We start from the raw sequence: 23,090 nt of genomic DNA on the forward strand, positions 1-23,090 counted from the left end.
GACCACTGAGTACAAATGGTTATTACAGGTGGGAGCTGCAGGTTGGATGCTGGATGCTCTGGGGTTGGACACAGAGAAGAAACTCCTTGGCAAGTCTCTCCAAGCAAAGCCCAGCTGTTGGGGCTTATCGTGGGCCTTGGGAATTTCAGCTGAGCCATGTACCTTCCATTAATTAGCCTGTTGCCAATTTTAGATGTTCCTTTTCGAACAAGCGTGGGCTATACCATTTTTAGATAACCTGTGCCCAAAAACCCTGGAATTTATCTCACCGTTACAAAACAATTACTTCCCACTAAGGCTCAGGCACACCAATTATTAATTTGTGCTTGAAAACATTACGTGTGCTAGAGTCACCTATTCTTTTCCCATCATTGTGAATGGAGTCTTTGATTCAGTATCGACCACACAGGAAATGGCGTAGGAGGAACAGTAACATGCCTGACTCAGATGGCAAGGCATCCGAAAGGATCTCTGTTTAAGACCCAGCTCTGTTGGGTTCATGCACTAGTAGGAATGGAAGAGGCTTGTTATAAAATGCATATTTTAGCTTCAAACATACGGAGGTGAATTTAGCGCTAGCATCACCAACTGGCTACTTGTCCTTTGCATGTCCTTTGTAACCCACAAGACATCAGGTTTATGGAAAGCTAAGGAGGTATTTTCAGTTCTCTCACTTTTCTGAACACTGACCTTGTGCCAACTCGTGAGAGCAATGCTCTCACCCGGCTCTCCAGAGCAGCACGATTCTGTCCCAGAGCCTATGATCTGTATAGGCACTTGTGTCAAACAGTAGTGGAATCAGTGCAGTTCAGGCACTTGATAGCAATCCCATCCCGAAGGTTCATGTCTCATGCACCATGCCATATGGCTCTGCAGGCCACAGCGTCCTTGCCCTCACAGGTGTGGAATTAAATGAGGCATGCAGGCCAGGAACCACGACTGTTTGCTCCTGTTTTCTCATAGTTGCAGCCCAGTGCCTGAACCTCTGCGATACCTGAGGAATGCGGAGCAACTTCACTGCCACGGCCACGCTGCTGTCCCCAGGGACTTGCTCTTCTCCTGTATGGAAGTTTGGAAGTTAAATGGGCATGGATCAAAGGAAGAAGTCACCACGCACAAAATCTTCTCCCACCTTTCACATCTCATTCTCTACTGGACATGAAGTTGAGGAGGAAGATCTTTTCTCTTTCCATTGTTTTTTCTGCTGTCAAAACCACATGTCGCCCTGGCCTTCCAGTGAGTCGCACTTGGCCCTCATTATAATTGAGCACGGACTATTGATTCAGGTTGCAGACAGTAATCAGTCCTTTTCTGTCAATAGCTTTGTCATCACCATTTTCAAAATCACACGCTTCTTCCTACTATAAAACACTGTTAAGATTATGTATCCTGTGGAAGTTAAAATTTAAAAAAAAATACAAATAATGATTTCAAACACAAGTAATTAGTTTTAAAGGCAACACTGATGATGAAACAGTCCTGGAAATCTTCCACTGCATTGGATTATCTTAGAATTTCTACAAGAAAAAAAAAAAGGCGTCAGAATAAGAATGAATAATACTGGTTACATCCCTGTGGATGTAACATATTTTAAAATGTGTTTTGTAAAGGCTTAAAGAGACACCAAAAAAATTACATCAGGGCTAACAATTATCAGTCTAAACTGATATTTTTGTATAAACTAAAATGATTTAATATTTGGGCACATTCCCAGCTGGTGTATACTGTCATAGCTTCAGTGCACAATGAGGCAGCTATAACAATTACATTAGCTGATTCTCTACTTGCCTCTACCAACTGATGTCTTTCAGTCTCCAGCCTTTAAAGTGAGGTGAGTGGAATAAAAATTCCTTAGTCAGTTCTGCATTTGCAATCCTTCTTCCAGAATTAAGACTCAAAACCCGTGCATTCGAATACATTAAAATCAATCCTTATGTTTTGTCCAGCAACTGTAATCAGTTCCAACATCTTTTTGCTCTGATCGCAAATGCTATTAAAGTTAGGGTCTATTCTGTGCAGCGTTAAGAGATTCTTAGTGCGACTTTTCATGTCCAGAAGAAAAAGAAATCTAAATTCTTCACCACAATGATGTTGTTTTGTATCATATTGTTTTCTTTTGTTTTCTGTGTGTGGTGACAGCCAAAAGAGTGACATAAAAAAGGCACCTTAACTAGCAGATCTGCTTCCTGTGTGTCTTTGAGTCATATTCTCCAACTCTCCTGGCAAAAACAACTGGTAGTGCTGTAGCCAGTACAGCTCGAAGCGCAAGCTGCAGCCTATTCTGGATAACATACAAACATTGTCATCTAAGTCCCACTTACGAAAGCGCTGTCACTATCACTAGCGATAGAACCAGAAAGCATGATTTGATTATCAGACTGCTTTCTGAGTTTTCAGAGCCTTTAGATAGGAAAAAAATCACCTTCTGATTTGTGAATGCGGCTTAAGTAGTACCTGATAACATGCAGAATATTTATGGACAACAAAGAAATAGAAAACTCACACCATCAGGTTTTTTTACTATGGCCCAATTTCTAAAAAGAAAATGAATACACTTTGAAATTAACTCATCTGTTTAAATGGGAGAAACAGAATATAGCAACAATGAAATACAAAAGAAAGTAGCTGCTGTGCAGTTTGTCATTCCCTGTGCAAGTTTTGCTACATGGGAGAACCAGCACTAATCAATGTTGCTGAAAACAGCAATATCAGCTGCTGTTATTTTTGTGGTCTCAAGCACTTCTTCAAAAGTTCTTATTTCAAAATCACTTTGACAATCAGAAACATGACTCTGAAGGACACAAACCTCCCCACAATTCTCCTTCCTCCTGCACCCTTTCCCCAGTCCCTTTTAATTTGGACTGCAAGTATTAAATGTGGGCTTTATTGAGGGCAATAGCAGAACTCCTATTGTATCAACAGGCCTAGGATTTTCACCTAACTATCCACCATTGTACAGTTCAGATTTCATCTGAGTGACTACTGCTTCCGTGGAACGGCAACGCAAGTACATATAACACGATGCTTAGCTTACTGTAATACCTCTTTATGCCTGTGCACAGAATTTCCACAGACCTTGGTTTTGCCAAGGCTCGGGACAGGCAAACAGCTTTACTGAGCTCAGTGTGCAGTTCAGCCTTCTCATGCCCCCCATGAGTGCAGAGGAAGAGCATTAGTCTGGTTAACAACCCCAGTAAACCTCTGTCGATGTTTTTACCCTTTTTCTGACTCTGTCATTAAGTCAATCACAATTTTTTACACACACATTATAAAGAACATATTCTACTGGCAACCAAAAAGAAAAAGATGAAGCAGCAGCCCTGTCACAAAAGCAGAGTCAGGAGATCTGGATACTTTTCCTGGCTTTGCTTCAGGCTTCGTGACTGACCTTGGCAAGCCAGATAGAGGTAAATCCCACTCCCGTCTCCGTGTAAAGGGTCCTGCCTGCGACCCAGAGAGAGCAGCTCCCCTATGAGTATGTACCATCTGAGCATATACATACACGGAGGCATATGTATGCACAGAAATACGGATCATCTACACAAGAGGCAAGTATTCATATCCAAAATTCCTGTTGTCGACACAGCAAGGCTTAACTTGAGAGTGAGGAAGGAAGATAAGATGCCATGCAAGTCTACTGGGTTTGTCTTTCTGCAGGTCAGGTGTTGTGCAGCATTTTGTAGTCCTGATGATGAAGTAACAGACAAACAACTTATTTATTGGGTAGTATTCAAAGGCTATCTTTCTTTGCTTGTGTCTCTAAAAGCAAGGAAAATGTTACCTACATTGTAGGATGGATTTCAAGGCTAAGCTGGTAAATATTTATAAGACATAAAGTTTGTCAGATAAACTATGCTTTAGAAAGACAAAATGTTATCGCTAGGCTGCCAGATCCCCAGAGATGCCAAATTTCTACAAATCCCACCAGATATAGCATTTTTTTTTTCTACAGAGGTTCCTATTTTCTCTGTAAAAAACAGAAATAGATTTGTTTCTAAACCACCTATATACTGAATATACACAAGTTACTTCTTTTCTCATTTTTAATTCAGAATTAGCTCTACTCATGACTATGCTGAGATCTTCCTTGTACAATTAAAAATGAGCACGCAGAGTAACTACTGGATATACGAAGCATGTTTTGATAGCCCAGGCTTCCACCCTCCTCCACCAAATGAACCAGGCATCAGGTTGGTATGAAAAGGCAGTGCTGTAACACTGTCCGGCTGCCTGACTGCACCCGGTGAGATGTTCCAACACCAGGCTCAGGGCGCCCAGACGTGAGGCTGAGGACCGGCTCCCCTGGGAGGAGATGCTGCCATTTCTCCAGCCACCCTCCGCGGCTTCATCCCCTCCGTGCTCCCCAACACCTGAGCTGCCCGTCCCGGCTCACACCGTTTCTCCTCTCACGCCCGGCCCGGCCGCACCGGGGGTCCCGCAGCTCCCCGAGGGCCTGTTTAGAGAACATACACCCCACCCCCCCCGCCCTGGCGCTGCTCCGGGAGGCGAAGGGCGGCCGAGCCCTGACTGCGCGGCGCCAGGCTGGGCCCCGGGGGTGGGCAGGGCTCCCGCTGACCGATCCCCGGAGGGCAGGGACGGGGATCACCACACGAGGAAGGGCCCGTCGCGGCCCCTCCGCCGGCCCCGGTCGCCGCTGCCGGCCCCCCGTGGCGCCCCCGCCCCGCCCCGCCGCGGCCCCTAGCAACAAGCCGCCGGCGCCGGCCTCCCCAGCGCGGCCGGGCGGGGGGCGGGCCCTTCCGGTTCATGTCGGAGCTGGGCTCGGCGCGGAGGAAGCCGGGCGGCCATCTTGGCTCGTTCGGGAGCGGCGGAGGGGCGGGGGGCAGGCAGGCGAGTGTCGGGCGGGCAGGCAGGCACCCAGCTTCCCCAGCTCGGCTGCGGCTCGCGGGGTGTCGGTCTTCTCGGAGCCTGGGGCGGGCGGATAGAGGCGGCCCGGGATGCGAGCGGCGGCCCGGTGAAGCGGGGTCGCGGCGGGGGAAGGAGAGGGGAGCCCCCTCGACGGCGGGCCTGCGCTAGCCGCCGTGCCCCGGCTGCAGCGGAGAGGGGCCGGCGAGAGGAGCTGGGCTGCGCGGCGCCCCGCTGCCTCCTCCTCCCCTCCCGCCCTGCGTTTTCCCCCCTCTCCGTAGCCGCTCCCTCGCCGCCTCCCTTCCCCCGGCTCCATCCCTCCCCGCTTGATGAGGCGCCCCCCTCCCCGCTGTTGACCCCCGCGGACCCCGGCCTGGCTGTAGGATGAGCCCAGAAGACTCGGAGGGGGCGAGGCCGCTCAGCTCCCTGAGGGGGATCTAGCTTAGGCGTGGGGCGCCACCGGAGGGTGGGGGGCACCGACGCGACGCCGCCCCCCGCCAGCCACCTCGTCCTTCATGGTGGCTCCCTGCGACCACCATCTCCGAGCAGACGCGCAGCCCGGCCCGGGGGCCCGTGTGTGTGTGTGCGCGCGCCGCCGTCGCGGGCAGCGCGGCCGCCCGAGTGAAGTAAAATGTCCACTCGGACTCCATTGCCCACGGTGAACGAGCGCGACACCGAGAACGTGAGTACCACCGGCCGCGGGGGGACCGGCCCGCGCACCCTCCCCGGCCATCGCCGGCCCGGGGGGCGCTGGGTCCCGGCTAGCCGGGGGGGGGGCATCGCTCTTCGGAGGGCTGTCATTAACCTCTTACCGCTTGTACTGTTCCCAAATTACCGATTTATTTTAAATTAATTATTTGTTAACTCCCCCACCGCACGGTTCGCCTATTTAATAGCATTTGCGGACATCCATCCCCAAACCCGGTGTCCCCTCTCTAGCGCCTTGTTCGAGTCGCTCTCGGTGGCGAGGATCGGGTTTGTTGTGTTGGTAACGGGGAAGGGAAGATCCGCGGTGGGGAGCGGGGTCCTGGTGGGTTGCTGATTTCTCCTAATATGCGAACTTACTGCTAAAAGCAGTCGAATAAACCTCTGGTAAACAGATGGAAATAATTCAGCTTTGGTAGGGGTGGGCTAGGTGACCTAGATAATAGGCCGCTTCCCTGCTTAATTTGCAGGGTTCTCGATGGTAATGACGCTGTTAGACTAGTCACCTGTTCAGATGACATTAAAAGGGTTTCTTTATAGGAACTATCTTCTAGATAAGAGAGCCTGTTCGTCCTTCCCCCCCCCTTTTTTTTTCTTTCTTCCTTAACAAAGCCAGGGTTTAGGAATTGACATTTTTATTTACAAGATTGAGTCAAACGTTGTGCTAACAATCATACTGGTTGCGTGCTAAAGGAAGAAAGAAAGGGGGGAAAAAAGTAGTCCTACCACATGAGCAGATAGCCACAAATGAAGCTCAATAGGAGACTCCCTTTCTGTAGATAGGAACTGTATTTATTTTAAGTTAAGACTTACTTGATCCTGGTGTATCCTGTCTAACAATTTTTCTGCATAGGCTCTGACATGTCCCCAAATGATAAACAGAAGGGAGTTGTCACTCACTGTAGTCTAAAATAAGTCGATCAGCGAACTTTGTATTCAGCTTTCTGTAAAGGCTATCTGATATTCTTTAGAAGGCAGATGCTAAGCTTGACAGAGGAGGCTTTTTGCAAGGACTGCTTATGTTTTGGACTGGCATAAAAAGTGGAAACTTTGGTTTAATAAAGAAAAAGCTGTTGGATTGTTCCAGACCATAAATAGTCCAAGAAAAGTGATGGTAACCCCATTGTTTAGAACAAGACCAGACAAAGCATTAGAAAACATGCTGCATGGAACAATTACTGCATTACTAGGGATTTAGATTTTATTGACATAATACGTACTTCTAACTTCTGTGATCTTTATTTGTTTTAGCACTAGATGCAACCTGCAGGCTAAGGGCTGTATTGAGCAAAAAGCCAACTAAGCATATTTGGTTGTAAAATCTCAATGAGCTTCCTGCCTTGTGGAAGAAAATAATTAAAATATTATGCGGCCCTTCCTATGCCATGGGGAGAGTTGAAGTTGTAACATACTCTACGAAATACTATACAAAGTTTATTTGGATGATTGTTTTAGTCTATAAGCAAACCTGACTGAGGTTTTCAAGCTCCATGTATATGTGTGGAGGCCACCCAGTAAATAATTTTAGAAACTGTTCAGGTTATCTAATTAATTCAAACTCTAATATGGATAACTTAACGGTGCTCAAGGAAATACATGATTCGCAAGCTGTGTGTTCTAGCACTTGAAGTTAGATTTTTACATGTCTTCCACTTAAGGCACCTTGTTCTCACTTCAAAATGTTGGTCTAACTTCTCTTTAGTAATCATAATTTAACATACATGGATTGTCTTGCTTTCAGGTTAATTGCCTTAGGTTTAGATTAAGGCATATTTTTCAACTGCTGTAATCAGGGCTGGTGACCACAGAAATACCTGTAGGTAGTGATATTGACAGGGAGTGATTAATCAGAGTACTCACCAAATGCATTGAACCACCACCTCCCACTACAATACCGTATCCCTCAATAAGCTGCCTCTGATGTTCTGGCCATCAGCTATTTAGAAATTCACCAAAATGCATTCTGTTCAGCCTTGCTTAAAACTGAAATTAATTCTGACATTTACTTTGTCTGAATTAGCCCTATGGCTGTGAATGCCAGGTCTCTTTTTTTAATACCAAATGTGGTGATTTTGATACTTCAACTAACTGATCTGTCACCCTAAAGCTGGACGTATTGTGTTGGCACATAAATTGAGCCCTTGATTCTCTTTCACGTAAGAGAAGTCTAATTAGTTAAATATTCATAGGACACTTTGAAGCTCAAGTGGGAAGAGGCTTGAGAGGTGCCAAGGTATTCAGCTAGTCTTTGGGCCATGGTTGTGGACCCCCTTAATGCCTTCTCTCTGCTTGGAAGGTTACCACTGCTGACAAAGGCTTGGCTGGTGTTGAATCTGGTTGAAGCATGCTGATCATAGCTTATCCGTGCCTATACTTGCAGTTTTGAAAATGAAGTTACCCTCCAGAATGACGATGAGTGTAAATTATCGTTGTCTGTGCTTGCAGTTAACCACGTTCAGTGGTTGGCAACTCCCATTGAATAGACAAGGTATAATTGTCCGTACTGTTTTTTTAAGGCAGTGTATACCACTTCTTATCGAGACATGCACTGCTGAAGTGGAAATACTGTCACAGTGACTTTCTCCAAAAGCCACTCACAGCTATCAAGCCTTTAGTGCCTTTGAGATTAAAGAATTTGGCTTCGAGTCACCTGGTTTTGAGAGGAAAGGCATCCCAGATGATCTGTGATCATAGGAACTTCACACTTGGACAGTTGGAAGCTGGCTGTTGGCCTGTGATGAGCTGCCTTCTTAACGCAAAGGTGGAGCAGCTTCTCTCTGGCCATGTCTTGTGCAGCAATGGCTGCCAGCTGCGTAGGGGACAGAAATGAATGAGAGGATCAAATCTTTTCTGTCTTCTTCAGAATTATGTCCTGCATGTGGGAGAAAAAACAACAGAGGCAGCAGAAACCTCCTTCATCCACAACTGGGAGACAGGGTAGACACAGAAGAAGGACCTTTAGGTGACAGAAGAATGAGTAAACCTGTTTTACTAGTGATGAGGAGGAAGGGAGAGGAGATGAGAGAGGAATGAGTGTGGAAACTCAATGGGAAAGGAAGATAGATGGTGGAAAACAAAAGAGGAGGCACAGAGAAATGTGCATATGGCAGGACGGAGGACAACCAGTCACAAAGAAATAGGAGCAGAAGGAATAAGATTATGGAGAGTAGGACAAATATTCATTAAAAAAAATTCCCAAAGAGTGAGAAAGTGATAGAGAAGTGTAGGTGGAAACAAGGAAATACAGGTGGTATGGCAGTTGGTCGATTTTGTTTTTTAAGAGCATGAAATAGAAAAAAAAAAAAATCTTAGACTAAACAGTTTAATTTGAACCTCTGTGTTCATTGCACGGCTCTGGGTTTTGTGGGGAGGAAAAAAGTTAACTGTTTTGAATGTGTTGGTACTGCAAGCCAATCTGAATTCAAAATTCAAGTAATTTGAGGAAAAGCGAAACTAAAATACAGTCTTATCTCCATGACTGTGCCTAATGTGAAAAATTTGCTATTGAAAAATGCCAGTGTGATGGCAACTATGCTTGTACAAGCCTACACAAAAGGATTCTGTGCCTCAAAAGTATCTCAATTTATTTATTTAAAAAGGTTTAGTAAAGGCAGGGTTAGGTTCAAAAATTTACTTTTAAGATACTGTGAAGGTTAGTGCAGTACCTCTTGATTTATTACCAATTAGCTATGAAATGCATTAGAGCATTTGCAGACAATATACGTGCTCACATTATTCTATATATTATTTATCAGTCTTCTCCTATTACAAATAGATCTGTAATCAGAATGCTTTCTTCCATAGCATGAATTTTTTTTATTTTTTTTTTTAGAAGGGGGTAAGGAGGGAAGTGCGGCTCTGGTCAAGAGTTCTGGTAGATTTTCTTCTCCAGGGACCATCTATGTTCTTCTGTATTTTTCACCAGTTGTCATAAATGTTCTGGTTTGAATTAATTTAGGTGAAGGTGGCAAAGTAAATATGTTTTAGGAGTTCCTCTGGGATGTATTTTTTAATTCCAAATTTTCACAGAGCAGGGAAATGCTTTTTGTGCATTTCTTACTGCCTGGGATGCCTGATCAGTCTGGTACTATGTACTCAAAAAAGACCCGATTAGGTTGTGTGTCATTGTGAGTCAGCCATTGACTGTTTTTATTTTCACATTTTTGAAGTGAGAGGTTTCATTCTTCAGCTCTGCTAAACAGCCTGCGCCGTGTCGTTCAATCGTTTGGTTTCACTGTCAGCACGAGCTGATAGGGGGCTGCTGGGGGTGTCAGCCTTGGCTGCCTCTTCCCACCTGTGGTTTGTGCCAGCACTAATTACTGCAGGGCTGTATGACGAGTCTGGTCAGCTCTCTGACCTGACTGAAATTAATCCTTAAGAAAAGAGGGTTTATCCCCGTTCTATGTGGCTGCACATATTGACACAGAGGAGAGGATGGGAATGTCCAGTTCAGGTGGGGAAGGCTAGAAATGCTTCTTACTGTTTTTGGTTTGGTTTGATTTAAGCCAGTCATAGGACAGCACCCTGGGGCTAAGATAACTTGAGTTGTGCCACAACTAGAGAGACCTATAACTGCAGTGGTGCACCTCTCACAAATTGTGGTGTTCTGCTCCTGGAAACAAACTTCTTTTTTTCCTTTTTACATTATTTCAGTTACTCAGAAAAACTAAGCTACAGGACCTTACTCCAGAAGTTGTTAAAAAGTCAGACTTAGTTCATGTATTTTATTAGCACCACTGAATATGATTTAAACTGTGGCCTTAGAAGTAGCAGTCTGAAAAACAACACAATCACAGAAATTATTGAAAGAAAATAAATGAGGAAATACAGGGTTTAGCACACTCAACTTTGTAGACTTCTTACTAACTTTTCTTACCCACTCACCTAATATCCTTACCTGCTCGATTCTCCATTTTAATTCTAGTCAAAAGACATATTGGCATTGATGTAAGTGGACAATTCCTGTTGACTACATGTCTCAGCTGACTCAAGTCAAAGGAATTCTAAGAGTGGAGGCATTTGTCTCTCCAGATCTCCATTTCATATGATATATAAGTAGCTTGTGTTTGCAACTTCCTCTTCTTCTCCTCAGTCAAGTAATGCTGCCTCGTGGATGTCAGCCAGGTCAAAAAAGGAGGTCACTCTTTTTTTTTTAGGCTCATGGCATATCAAGGTTGGCTCTGCTTAGCGTGGAGATCATCTGCAATGAAAAATCTTTAGAACGTATGATGATTAGATGCTTACTGCTCTTAAAACATAAACCTGAAAGGTACTGACTACACTTATGATAACCTTCCAGTCAGTCTCCTGGATGAAACCATTGGGTTAAGAAGAATTCTTGGCCCATAAAGCAGCAACTTGTTGAGCTTCGTGTGTATGTGCATATAAACAAAACTTTCAAATAAAATTTGTTCCTGCAGGATTAAAGCCTAAGCAGAGTTTTCTATCTGCAAGCTCAATGTGGTCTTTGAAAACCAACTGTGAGGGTGTTTGGGTTTTTTTTGTTTAGCATGTAATTACTGACAGTGATGATTCTGGAAACAACTTAGTTGGCAGTATTGTTGATGAAGAATGGAATATGGTTGGCTCTTCAGCTATTATTCCCCAGGCTGATGTCAATAAATCTCCATTTTAATCAGCAGTAAAGAAACTTTGGCTTGAAAGATACGATGAATGTCAGATCTTGATAATGTGAAGCAACAAAAGAGCTTTTAAAAAGCTTTTCTAACCGGCACCAGACTTATCTTTTTGATTATATAAGCAGGATTTCTTCACTGTTGTGTTGTTCAGTGCTAATCATGGAATTACAGATTCCCTCTCTCTTATATGCTGCATAGAGTATGAACCAAATGATGTCAAATACATCGGCAGAGACTGTAGTGGTTATACATGGAAAGGACTCCTGAGACAGAGTCCGCGTGTCTGCAAAGGGGAGCATTCTTCCTTCACTAAAGGCTGTCAGTGCTTTGCTCTCCCTCTCTGATCTTCAGGGCAGTGGTGCAGTTATCACTTACCTCTTCCCATTGCTGGTCTGTGGCCAGAATTGTGAGCGTGCAAGTGTTGTTTTGGGTAGCAATACTCCCACTGCCAAGTGAAAGTCTCCTGTACGTCAGTCCATACTGTCTGCCTCCATCAGGCTGCCCAGTGTAGAGAGTTCCATTGCTCTGCTCGGTTTGAGCTGTAGCTGCCTTGTCCTGATTGTTGCTCCTGCTTTTTCCTTTATTTCTCCCTCCCCATTGAGGTTAAGGAGCATCTGAATGTGTATCAAGAGGTATAGCCTGTGTGTGATAAAAATTGTATTTACTCTTCAGGTTTTGCCTTTAAACTTGTTGTTTGACAAATATGACCTAATTAAACTAGCCACTCATTCTCATGAAGTGTCGTACCAGTTAAATAAATGAGTACTATGGTAGGCTGAGAATTGCACAGTGAATTATTCACCTTTTGATCACGGAAGCATCCAACTTAGTGTTTTCTCTCCTTTACCAGCTATAATCTATTTCTAGAAGGTCTGTTTGTCTCCCTTGCAAAGTTCTGACCCTCTTCAGTTGTTCCATTCGATCACTGCAATGGTAGGGCTGTGCAACACTTCAGTGAATAAATCTGCCTTCGTGGACTGATAACTTTAGTGCCATGTTGGATAGCATTTTCCTTTGTAGGACAGCACTTAAAATTTCATGAAGTGGAAGCCACGACTATTCACCCTTAAGATTGATTGTGCAGTGAGCTAGTCTAAAAACTGCCTTTTAATTCTATGTGCTGGAACCAAAGAATTGGTTATGCAAACATCGGCACAGGCATACTGCATCTGACAAAATGCACCTCGTTCCATGTCCCGATTTGTGCGCTGGTCAATGGTAGGAGGGAAGTAAAATCAGGACAAGTACAGGACATCTTCACCTGATGTCTTCCTATTTTATAATATAGGAAAATAATGTAATATTTTATAATATATGATGGCTTAGGGATTCCCAGAGCAGTAACTGGTATATAGACAATTGTGGCTGAGTGTTTGCTGTGACACCTCTTGGTGGTTGCCAGAAATGTAAGTCTGTGTTTTGACTTTCCAGTAGAATTCCTTCGTCAGCAGTCACAGGATGCCCTGCTGTGCTGTTTCACGGATGTATCTGCGCAATAAGACGCTACCTCTGTGAATATCCTTAGGGCCAACCTTTTTTCTCTTACACTGAGTAGTACTCAGCAGTCTGTATGGTTTTTAGAGATATTAATGATAAATGGGAAATAAAATACAACACATTGTTAGGAAGGGCTGGAGTGAAATTTGTCTTCATGTGTTTTGTTTAAAATATGTTTGTGTTTTAAAAAACTATGATATATTTCCTGATACTTTTTTTTTCTGTAAATAAAAGTGATGGTGGGGAGTGCGCAGCCAGAAATTACCATGTATATGTATGTTGTGTGCCCAAGTTAGGGTAATGAAACAATTTAGTGTCTCAAATGTTCATCACGTCCTGGAATGTTTAGATTATTAACATTGTAAGGGATAGGCTTTAAGTACAAATTTTTTCTTATTACAATTAAAAATGTTGACTTGAATGAGGTTATCATGATTGCTACTGGTCTGACAGCTTTCCAAGAAATTCTATAATATCACTTCATAGTATTTCATACAAAGATGAGGTAACAGCTAAGGTAATAAACATTCCTAGAGACTTTTGTAAGATTACATTTTATTCGTTCATTTGGCTGACAAGAAGGTGGTTTTCACTGTTGTATGAAATAAACGCTTTAAAAAAATGTTGCTACCATTTGTCCTCCCTGTTTTAGAAAGCAAGCTTCCTACTTACTGTAAATAAACATGGATTTTTGCAGGTCTTGGTCATTCTAATTTCTTAATGTTTTTCAGCTCTTCGAATGGATATCAGATTCTGTCTCTTCCAGGTTTTTGTCAGCTGTTGGCACCTTCTTAAGCAGTATAAGAACTTTGATACTAGTCATCCTCTGCCCTGTGTGTTTCTAATGCTCTGAATGTTAAGATAATTGCTAATCATACAGATACTGGATAAAGCTAACATCTACCAAAAAGATTTCAGTTATCGGCACCTTCATACTTCATTTGCTTTTTACTTTCTTTTCTTTTCTTTTTCTTTCTTTTCATGCTAATCATTATCTGGCTATGAAAGGATGTCGGCTCATCATTGGGGGAAGGCTTTTGCGAAAAGGTGGGTTTTTGTGTTGTGTTCCAAGTATAGTTGGTCTTAGGCTCACTCCCTCCCTCACACTGAGGTCTCTCGCAAATGAAGATGGTTTACTCCATTTCCTCTGAGTTGAGTAATACCGGGGTGGGGCTGGGGGGAGGAGAAGAATGCTTTTTTTTTTTAATGCTAGAAATTGTCTTGTTGGCTTGAAAATGGATAGTTTTTTAGAGAACCCTCCTACTATGTGCAAAAAAAAAAAAAAAAAGCCCCTTTAAAGTATTTAAAAGATTTTGAAATGGAACCTGATGCATGCCAAGATACAGAAGAAGGTGCTGTCTTTCATAAGTGGATTTCAGGAGACTTATTTTAAAAGAGATGGTGACTGGCTAGCCTGAAGCCACACAAAGTATCCAATCTCCTTGCTTCAGCTCCCTATCTGCAGTATAATGGTCTGTCTTTGCATGAAGACAGGTATTTTGGGACTCCCTTGGCTATGGTGAGTATCGTGTTACTCTTATACAGAGCATGCGTCCAGGAGATACAGTTCACCTACCACAATGTATGGAAACTACATATAAACACATGCTTGTTTTTAAGACAGCCCCCCTTTCTTATTGAAACCATATAAATGTGGACCTGGAAAAGAAGCCTGAAATTTAACAGAATCTTTGGAGGGTCAGGGGTGAGGGAGGCAAAATCTGTGGAGTTGAGGGTCTGCTTGGGAAAAGACAAATGACCTGCATCTCAATTTAGAGCAGAGGATGCTATTGCTATTTCTCCAGGCTGAGATTAGAGCTGTTAATCTGTGGTGATGGTTTTGTTGCATCAAAGTAGCTGCTGAGGAAACTGCCCTGGGAGGTAGCTGAGTACAGCCAAATGCTATACAAGCCAACACCTGACTTTGAACTTTTCCTGGACCATCTATATTTTTACTTTTTGCCTATACCATTTAGCTTCCCATCTACCTATCATGGCTTCTTGAAAATGATTTGGGTGGGAGAAACACTCTTAGTTTTGAGTTTATGCCTTTTAGTACTGTATGCTACCAAGCCCTCTTTTTTCTTCATTTCCAAAAGCAAAAGAAAATCCGTGTTGAAACTGAGAAGCTGTTTTCTGCAGCTTTTAGAAAGCTTATGTTCTGTTCAATATAATAATCTTGTATTTGACAGAGGAAGGACTTGCTGATAGATTTACTTATGTGAAGTGAAAAAGTCCAAATTAGATGTGCTTGCAAATGGACAGATTTCTACAGAGTGAAGCACAGCTATGAGCAAGTCAGTTGGAGAGAACTGAATTGCTTAGAAATACACAGCTTGATATTCAAAAACCACAGCTGAAAAAGGTCATATTCTTGAAAAGAAGTAAGCTGGGCTAGGGTGGAAATGCAAACCTCTGTACAGGGAGATTGTGTTAAATTTATCAACTCTAGTCCAAAGAAGTTCACGGCTGTTAATTCCTGCCTTTAAGTGCAAAGCTAGAAAGCATGGGGGGGGAAAGGTAGGACATAAGAACTCATTCTTCAACAAAGGATAGTGAAGCTCTCAAGATATAGTAAACCACTCCAGTTAATATGTGGAACAGAATTTATTAGTATAACAGAATCTTTCTTTTACCTAATATTGTTTATATAAAGTAGGATATGAGTAAGATTAGTTCTGAATAACCTGTACACAGGTTCTCTGGTTTGGGAATACATGGTACGTGATGCCCATGTCTCAATAGCTGGCTCAGGTCTGACACAGTTTATTAGTTCAGGCACAAGACAGCACAGATGCTTTTCAGAGTCAGCTGTGTGGTGCAGAAGCAGCCTACTGTTGAATCTTTCTGCTCTGGAACCTAAGCTAATAAGCCATGCTTGGAGGCAGGCTGGCTCTTGCTGAAGGCAGCTTGTGTGCCTGTGCCACGTGCTCAGGTTTGAAAGACTTATAGTCTAAATAGCTATGATATACTTAGTTTTCTGAGGTAGGTTATCAACTCAGTGTAGTGCAATGTAAATAGTACAGCTGTATTCCTGGGATGCTGTACTTCAGCTAAAGGTGAGCCTTCCTCTAATAAATTCAAGAAATATTCTTGTGGCCCTGTACAGAACATCCCAGTTCTTGATTGCTGGGGGTAGTGATGTAGGAGGATGTTAATATCTAGCATCAGCACTTGCTGCTTTTTTCTAGCTGGTCTGAATAACTTGACACTGAAAGGTACCAAAGGAGCTGGCAGAAGTTCTCTGCATTGTATGCTGCAAGGTTTGTTAGAAGTCAAAATTTCGGGAAGTGTGGAGGATTGGCACTGCTGTGCCAGTGTATACAGGGGTAAATAAGATGACCTGAACAACCAGCACCAGCCTGGCATTAAGGACATGCAAAATAGCGAAATTGTTCATACAGGATTTCACTGGCTTTAGTAGTGACTTCAGCTGGGTGACTGGTCTTGTCCTTCCTCTTCTTGAGAGTTACTGATTGATAAACACTTATCTAGTTGTCATAGGTCTTGAGATAATAGTGAGAACAAGGAATTGTGATCAAGCATTGAATTTTTACTGGATCTTGTTATGGATGTGCTTCTTGTTCCTCTGCCATTTATTAGTGATTTGGAAGAAGTGTATGCTACTGCTCCTCTAAACTAGGATAAAGTTTGCTTGAGTATTAAATAGGGCAGGATGGGTCAATCATCAGGAACACGTAATAACCTGCATGTAAGGAAACTCTGCATTTCACTTTAGCCAAATGTGAGATCATGCATGTAAGGAACCGGGACTGTAAGTCATTATGCATGGTAAGGGAATGGGAAGCTATAATTCTTAAAAAGAGTAAGAGTTGGTGTTGGGTGGTCAGATACAGATGGTGTTCTGCCGAGAAGAGCTAGTTCTGCCCATGTAAAATCAGTGGGGTGTTGAACAGAAGATGCAATCTCTGTGTTTAGTCCTACTGCACCTGCTGTTAGTATGGCATGTCCAGCTCTAGCATGAGCCCCACAAAACGATTTTGGAAAAATAGGAGAGGGTTCTGAAAAGAACTACAAGAAATGTTTTCTTGTCTTTAATCATTCTTACAGCAGCCTGTTGAGGGAGTTCAATATATATATATATATATATTAAAAAAAACTTAATAAAGTGAAGGGGTAATGTGATGATAGTAATTAAGTACCTATATGGGAAGTACAAATCTAATGACAATGCAGTAGTCAGGCAGTGAGGAGAAGCTAAAGCCGGATCCATAGTAAAACATACGCACCACTGTGTGTGTGCATGGTGGGTTTTTTAAATAGTATCTATTGAAACAATTTTCTAAGAGTTGCCATAGACTATTATCAGTAGTATTTCTTAAATGAAATGAATGTGTTTTTAAAAATAATTTGATCACAGCTGTTGCACTCAAATTAACAAACCAAGGAACTTAAGATGCCAGAGTGTGTGGTCACAAGGTTACATCAGGTTATCAAACAGTGTGAAACTTGCCAAGTGTCATGCAAGCATGGATTTGTTCGTTTGTGCCTGTACAATGGTGGTTAGTTCTTGAGTTATGATCTCTCATCCTTATGCTACAGTGATTTTTCAGACTGAGTGTTACTGTATGCCAGATTTTTGGTTGTCCCTGCTGGATTTCAGCAAAAGGAGTAGTAGTGGAAGAGTAAGATCTGAGATTTCTAGGATGACTGTGAATTTAGCGTGTCATCTTCTGCGTAGCCAGACGTTTGCTCCATATTTGCAGACTACTGAGCATTTCTAACTAATACTTTAATTAGTGAAGTTGGTGTATAGACCTCAACCATGAGTTGAGAACTAAGGGACATGAAGGGACCTGCTCTTTCACAAACAGGCTGTCAGGAAATGAAAAAATACTTTACTGTTATCGTAACCATGTGATCTAATGAGTAAAGACTGTTTTAGGTATGATACATACCCATTCATTTTTACAATTAATAGCTATTCAGGGAAACCAAGTGAAAGGAACTGAACAGATTGCAGACAGTATCTCAGATCTCTGTAGCTGGTACTCAGCCTATTAATAGCCGGGGTTTCTATACATTAAGTGAGATTTCTTCCCTTTTTCTCCAGGCCATCCTGGGTATTTTCAGTCATGAGGTTTTATAGGAACAGGAGTCTAGTACAAGAGAAAAAAAACCCTTTTATTATCAGTAGTGTGAATCTGTCCAGTAAGGGTGAACGTTTCACTGTCTGTGCTTTTCGGAAAGCTTTGTTGGTGCCTCCTTTCCAAAGGTTTTCCTGCTCTAGCTAGGCACTGTAATGCAAACAAGAGATAATATCAAATACCTACATGTTCCATAACTGATTCACCAGTCCATGGAGCTTGCTTAAAAATGCTCAACTGTTGCTGCAGTTCAGGTGACGTTCCACTTGGTCTTTACTAGGTGATGAAATGGATATTGTGTTATGAACTGGGAGCCTTTTTATTGTCCCCATCAGAGCAAAGTTCAACGTGAATCTGAAGTTCGAGGTGGATCCTTTGAAGGTTTCTTCAAAGGAGTTGCTTATGTTTTTGAATGTTGTATGCTTCTCATCATTGATGTGTTTTGTCTTTATTTCTCAGCCTTATCTCTGTATGTTTTTATTGCAGCACACGTCCCATGGAGACGGACGGCAGGAAGTTTCCTCTCGAACTGGGCGCTCTGGAGCTCGCTGCAGGAACTCTATAGCTTCCTGTGCAGATGAGCAGCCGCATATTGGAAATTACAGACTCCTTAAAACTATCGGAAAGGGGAATTTTGCAAAAGTAAAACTGGCAAGGCACATCCTAACTGGCAGAGAGGTAAAGTGATATGGGTGTAAACAGTAGTGAATTGCAGTAGGTGTGAAGGTTCTCTTAGAATAGCATCATCTAAGTCTGTGAATGTTTAGCACATTTTACTAGAGATACTGCCACTGATGTAGAAAAAAAATAGAAATGGAAAACTGTATTTTTAGTAATGATTACAAAACAATTTCTTTTGAAAACAATCTCTTAAATTTGTATTTTTGACAAGTCCCTGTCCAACTGAATTGTGTTCAAGTTTGCTATTAGAATTCTTTGCTAAACCCTCCATTCCCAAAAAAGGGCTCAATAAGTAGCAATTACATAAGCTTGCTGGAAAGACTGCGTCTTGGTGTCTCTGTACTGCACAGTGCAGGGCTGTATTGGAGGGGAAGTCAGGAATGAGAACTAATACATCTTCTTGATGATGGTCTGAGTAGCCCAAACACAGTATTTTCTTTCCAAAGCAATGTATCTCCCAGAAGTTCTGCTGGTGTCTGCAGTACTGGGCAGCCTTGGGAAGACACTCCAGTTTGTTCAGATCCAGTTTGTGTGTCTTGCTCAGCGTTGTCTGGTGTAGACAAGCTTTCTCTTGTATCTCTTCAGAGTGTCTGAGCTCTGTAATTAGTTTCTGCATGCCATTGCAGTGTAATTAATAACTTGCACTTAATGATTGTTCTGATTTGGTGAGCTGTAGTCCTGTTTGCTCCTTACAAGACAGCGTTTCTTGGTGCTGTTTTATTAATAGCAACTCTACGTACTGAAAGAGGGAGAAACACCTTGTTGACCTTTTCTTGCCAAACCTGTCTAATGAAGTAAATGTTTGCTGATACCGGCAAGGATTTTTAAAGAAAGCTATGTGGCTGACTGCAGTGCTTTAAGGGAATTTCTCTCATCTGAGCTAATATGGATTTCAGTAGTGCTAGGAGGAACAGAGGGAACATCATTTTGCAAGAGTTGTTGGGAGGGATTTGTTGTTTTTTGGGTTTTTTTTAACTGACAATGCGAGTGATCAGCACTTGTCTTCTGGTGTTAAAGTTAATGTTCTTTTGTAGACAAAGTTTTTGGTTAATTGCTTTCCACTTAAGTTCCCTCCTCTTTTACTGATAATTAACACAGGAAATGCAAGTACTTGGTTAGTATTTCTTTACTGTTCTTATAGGAGTTGGAGATAGGTATCATGTCACACATTGTTTTGCAAAAAAAAGTAGTACATTTTCTTTTACTTGCCCATAACTGTGTGTTGACCCCTGGTTCATTATTTTTTTGAAATTTCAAACAAAACAATGTAGAATTTTTGGCCAAATTTGGAAAGATTTAAGTACTAAGTTTCTTTAACTCTCATGGAATAGATGTCATTCAATCAATACAGAGCATAAATACTTTCCAGGATGTGGCCATTGGTCCTGGTTACCTAGAATGAGTGGCATTCCTTTGATGGGAACGAATAAGTTAGTTTTATAGGAATAGGTATTTTGAACTTTTTTTTTCTTTATAAAAGAGATGAATAAAAGTTTCTCTTATTGCTAGGTGAACTGTACAGCATTGATAGTCATTACGTATTTTAGGTCTGTATGACCAGAATTGTTCACAATATTCTGGATAACAATTTCCCCGGTGCCATGAATTTACCCTTCCCCTTACAGAAGTATTTATCTGATCAATCTTTAGATTGTGCTAACCTTTTTCATGGCTGTCACATTGATGTTTTTTGGTTGTGATCAGCAACAACACACTTTGTACTCTATCTTGCTTTCTTTGCTAACTGGTCTCCAAGGTTGTTTATATCAGTTTTCCATTGTATTTGATGGTGCCTCGAACTCCTTCAACAGACTTAATCATTATGGTTTGACTTCCTGTGCCAAGGCCACTGATGCAGATATTGAACAAGATTCATCCCAAGTCTTGTCCTTGAAAAACTCTTACTCATTTATTTCCAACCTGATATCTCTTTAGCCATTTTTTAAGCTGAAATGTGCACAGAGCTTTTTTAATTATCTAGTTCAATAATTTCCATGCATCCTCCTAGATGAGGCTTTACAATAGTCCAGATAGTCATATCTTGTGTGTTTCCATAGGGCACATTTAACTGTAGGAAAATATGTTGCATTTAACCCATCTGTTTCTCTGTTTTTTTCCTGCAAGTTTTGGGCTCAAGAATTTTGTGGTAAATGGCTCTACTAACGAAAATTAAAAAAAAAAAAGTTAAGTCTGATAATTTCTAAACCTGTGCTGCCATTTTGTTCTTGATAGATGTTAGAAATCTGTGCTGCAAGAATGCCTCTTCCCCCCACCCTGCACCTTCTTTAAACCTGCCACTCTTAAGAATTCCAGGATAATGTTCTCAGTCTGGCCTCAGCCAGACAGCACTCATCATCCTGTATTTGTGATTTCCTGCTTTACACACTCATTCCTGCTGGCTGTCCTGTCTTTGTTCCTATTCTTTTTTCCACCTTATGTACCAAAACCTAAAATAAAATGCTTAGTTTGGGGAGTCACACTTAAATGAGTTTTCATGTCTGCTGTATCCTTGCTGTATTTGAACCCTACTTGCCGCCTTCTTGTTATCCATGTGGCTATTCTTAATGTTCTTTTAAGTGTCCAATTACATTTCACTTTATGGAAATTCCTTCTTTATATCTCTGTGCTGATTAACTTCTAAATCGTGCAGCAGATCAGCACTTTTCTGTCACTTCTTGGGAGGAGGGTATGTTTGTCCAAGCATTCTTCTAGAGTAGTTAGTCCTCTCCTTACATCTGGAATCCTTCACTATGAATTTTCCTGGTGCTTGAGATACAGCTTTCATGTTTCCAACTGGAGTAAGTTCCAGGACTCTATTTCATTTCCATCTTCAGTGTGTCTGCAGGATTTATGATGAGAGCCCAGCCTCAAATTACAGAAAGGGAGAAATGTTTAGCCCTTGGTGGGGTGATCAGAACATCAGCATAACTGCAGGGGGTTGAATTGTCCTGCCAAGGAGTGCGTGGCCTTCTGCTCACTGCAGAGGTGTGGAGGGAGGGTTAGCTTCACTGCACTAGAGCTGGCATTTGGAAATGCACTCCTTCGAGATCCTGTGTCTAGGAGAGTATTACTTGTAGTCTGTCTGCCCTTTTGAAATGAAGAATCTTCATTGTAAATCTGCTTTTGTTAATTCTTTGACTTTAAGCCATGTATTTTCTGTTGTAATTTATCAAAGGTTGTTTCCTCTGACAAGTTTTCCATACTTGCCAAAATTGATCTACAAGATAAAACCATCTTTTGCTCTTACTGAGGTGGTTGGAATCCCAGCCAAAAATATATGGATCCTTCTGTTCATTAAAGGCATGTGTTCAGTTAATAGCCAGGAAGTTGAAGTTTCCTAGTGAGACAGGATTCTTTCAGGATCCAAGTCTGACTCCAAAGAATCTATTGTCATCTTCTTTCTGTTCTTCCCTTGGAAAAAGTGAAATTTAAGAGGGAGAAACCATTCTGAATGGTAGCAGTTTGGCCAATTTGCTCAGTGTCTCAACTTCTGATTGCTTTAACTCCCTCATTCAAGTCACATAGGAGGAATGTTTTAAGTCATGTTATTGTGAATGATGAAAGCAAAGTTCATTTTAATTCTACTAACGATCTTACACAGAGTATCATGGCTGATGCAGCGGTGTAACAGTGTAGGTGGACTTGCATTCCTCCAACGTTGGCCATAGCACACAATACTTGAAACCATTCCAGATTCACTCTGTGTAAAGAGAACAAAGTTTCTGCTTTGGAAGGCAATTTGATGCTTTTTTAACTATGCTCAGTAAACAAGAGATTTTCATTCTCAGGCTTGTCAGAGCTATTCTTGAGGGCAGGCTCCCTTTGCCTTTGATTTGGAGACCTTATCAAGGCACCTGAAATTGCTCCCTGTTCTGATGATGGGTTCAAGCTCTCAAAGTCAGTGTTAACACATTGTACACTCAGTGTTCATGTGGATAGGAATTCTCTAGATTCATCCTGCCTTTAGGGCTATAATTAGTGCACTGAACAGGCCTGCGAGTCTGCCTTTCAGAGAAGTGAGGTGTGTACCTTCCCTGTATCTCCAGGGCTGAATTCATTTGCCAGTGTCGAGACCTCTCTGATCATCTGGCACCAACATGCAGTGTGAGAGGTGAGCTGTGTTTTGCAGAAACTCAATACCTTAAGACTTAATGGGTTGAAACAAGTTTGTCTTTCAAAGATTGACCAGAATGGTACAGCTCAGAACACAAATGCAACTTTTTCCTGAGTGGAATGCACTTCCAAGCTAACAGCTGTCGTCTGTGGCATGTGTAGCCCTGGGACACTAGGTGACCTTCAGATAACTTTATCTGCTGTGGACAGAGGCAGTGGTGGTTCTACATCCAGCATGGGTTTCTAAGAGATTGCAGGAAGTGAGTAACTTTGTTACCTTCGTGTCAATAGTTCAGCAGGCGTAAAGGTAGAGATAAAAATCTTTCTTGGTTTCGTACACAGCTGCTAATATAAAAATACCTGTTGCTTAATGTGTTTATCTCTTGTTTGTATTTTTGAAGTAATTTCTCAAGGTTTTGCAATGGAATTTTGCCTCAGGAAATGGTGATCTTTAATTTCAGTAGCATACCTTAGAAGAAAATAC

General features: G+C 42.1%; 1 protein-coding gene across 14 annotated transcripts in view; it reads left to right on the top strand.

The window, feature by feature from the left end:
* Positions 1-4,788: 4,788 nt before the first annotated feature.
* Positions 4,789-23,090, top strand: part of MARK3 (microtubule affinity regulating kinase 3) — a 64,730-nt gene continuing 46,428 nt past the window's right edge. For 4 of the 14 annotated variants that reach the window (XM_054825824.1, XM_054825827.1, XM_054825825.1 and 1 more), the window contains exons 1-3: positions 4,789-5,545; positions 13,713-13,751; positions 18,299-18,490. In XM_054825824.1, coding sequence (XP_054681799.1) covers positions 5,495-5,545; positions 13,713-13,751; positions 18,299-18,490 — 282 coding nt within the window. In that variant the 5' untranslated portion in view covers positions 4,789-5,494. The remainder of the gene's footprint in view (positions 5,546-13,712; positions 13,752-18,298; positions 18,491-23,090) is intronic. The other 10 variants (XM_054825829.1, XM_054825830.1, XM_054825831.1 and 7 more) reach the window with 5 other exon arrangements.

This window comes from Grus americana, chromosome 5 (assembly GCF_028858705.1).
Source record: "Grus americana isolate bGruAme1 chromosome 5, bGruAme1.mat, whole genome shotgun sequence".
Lineage (NCBI taxonomy): Eukaryota > Metazoa > Chordata > Aves > Gruiformes > Gruidae > Grus > Grus americana.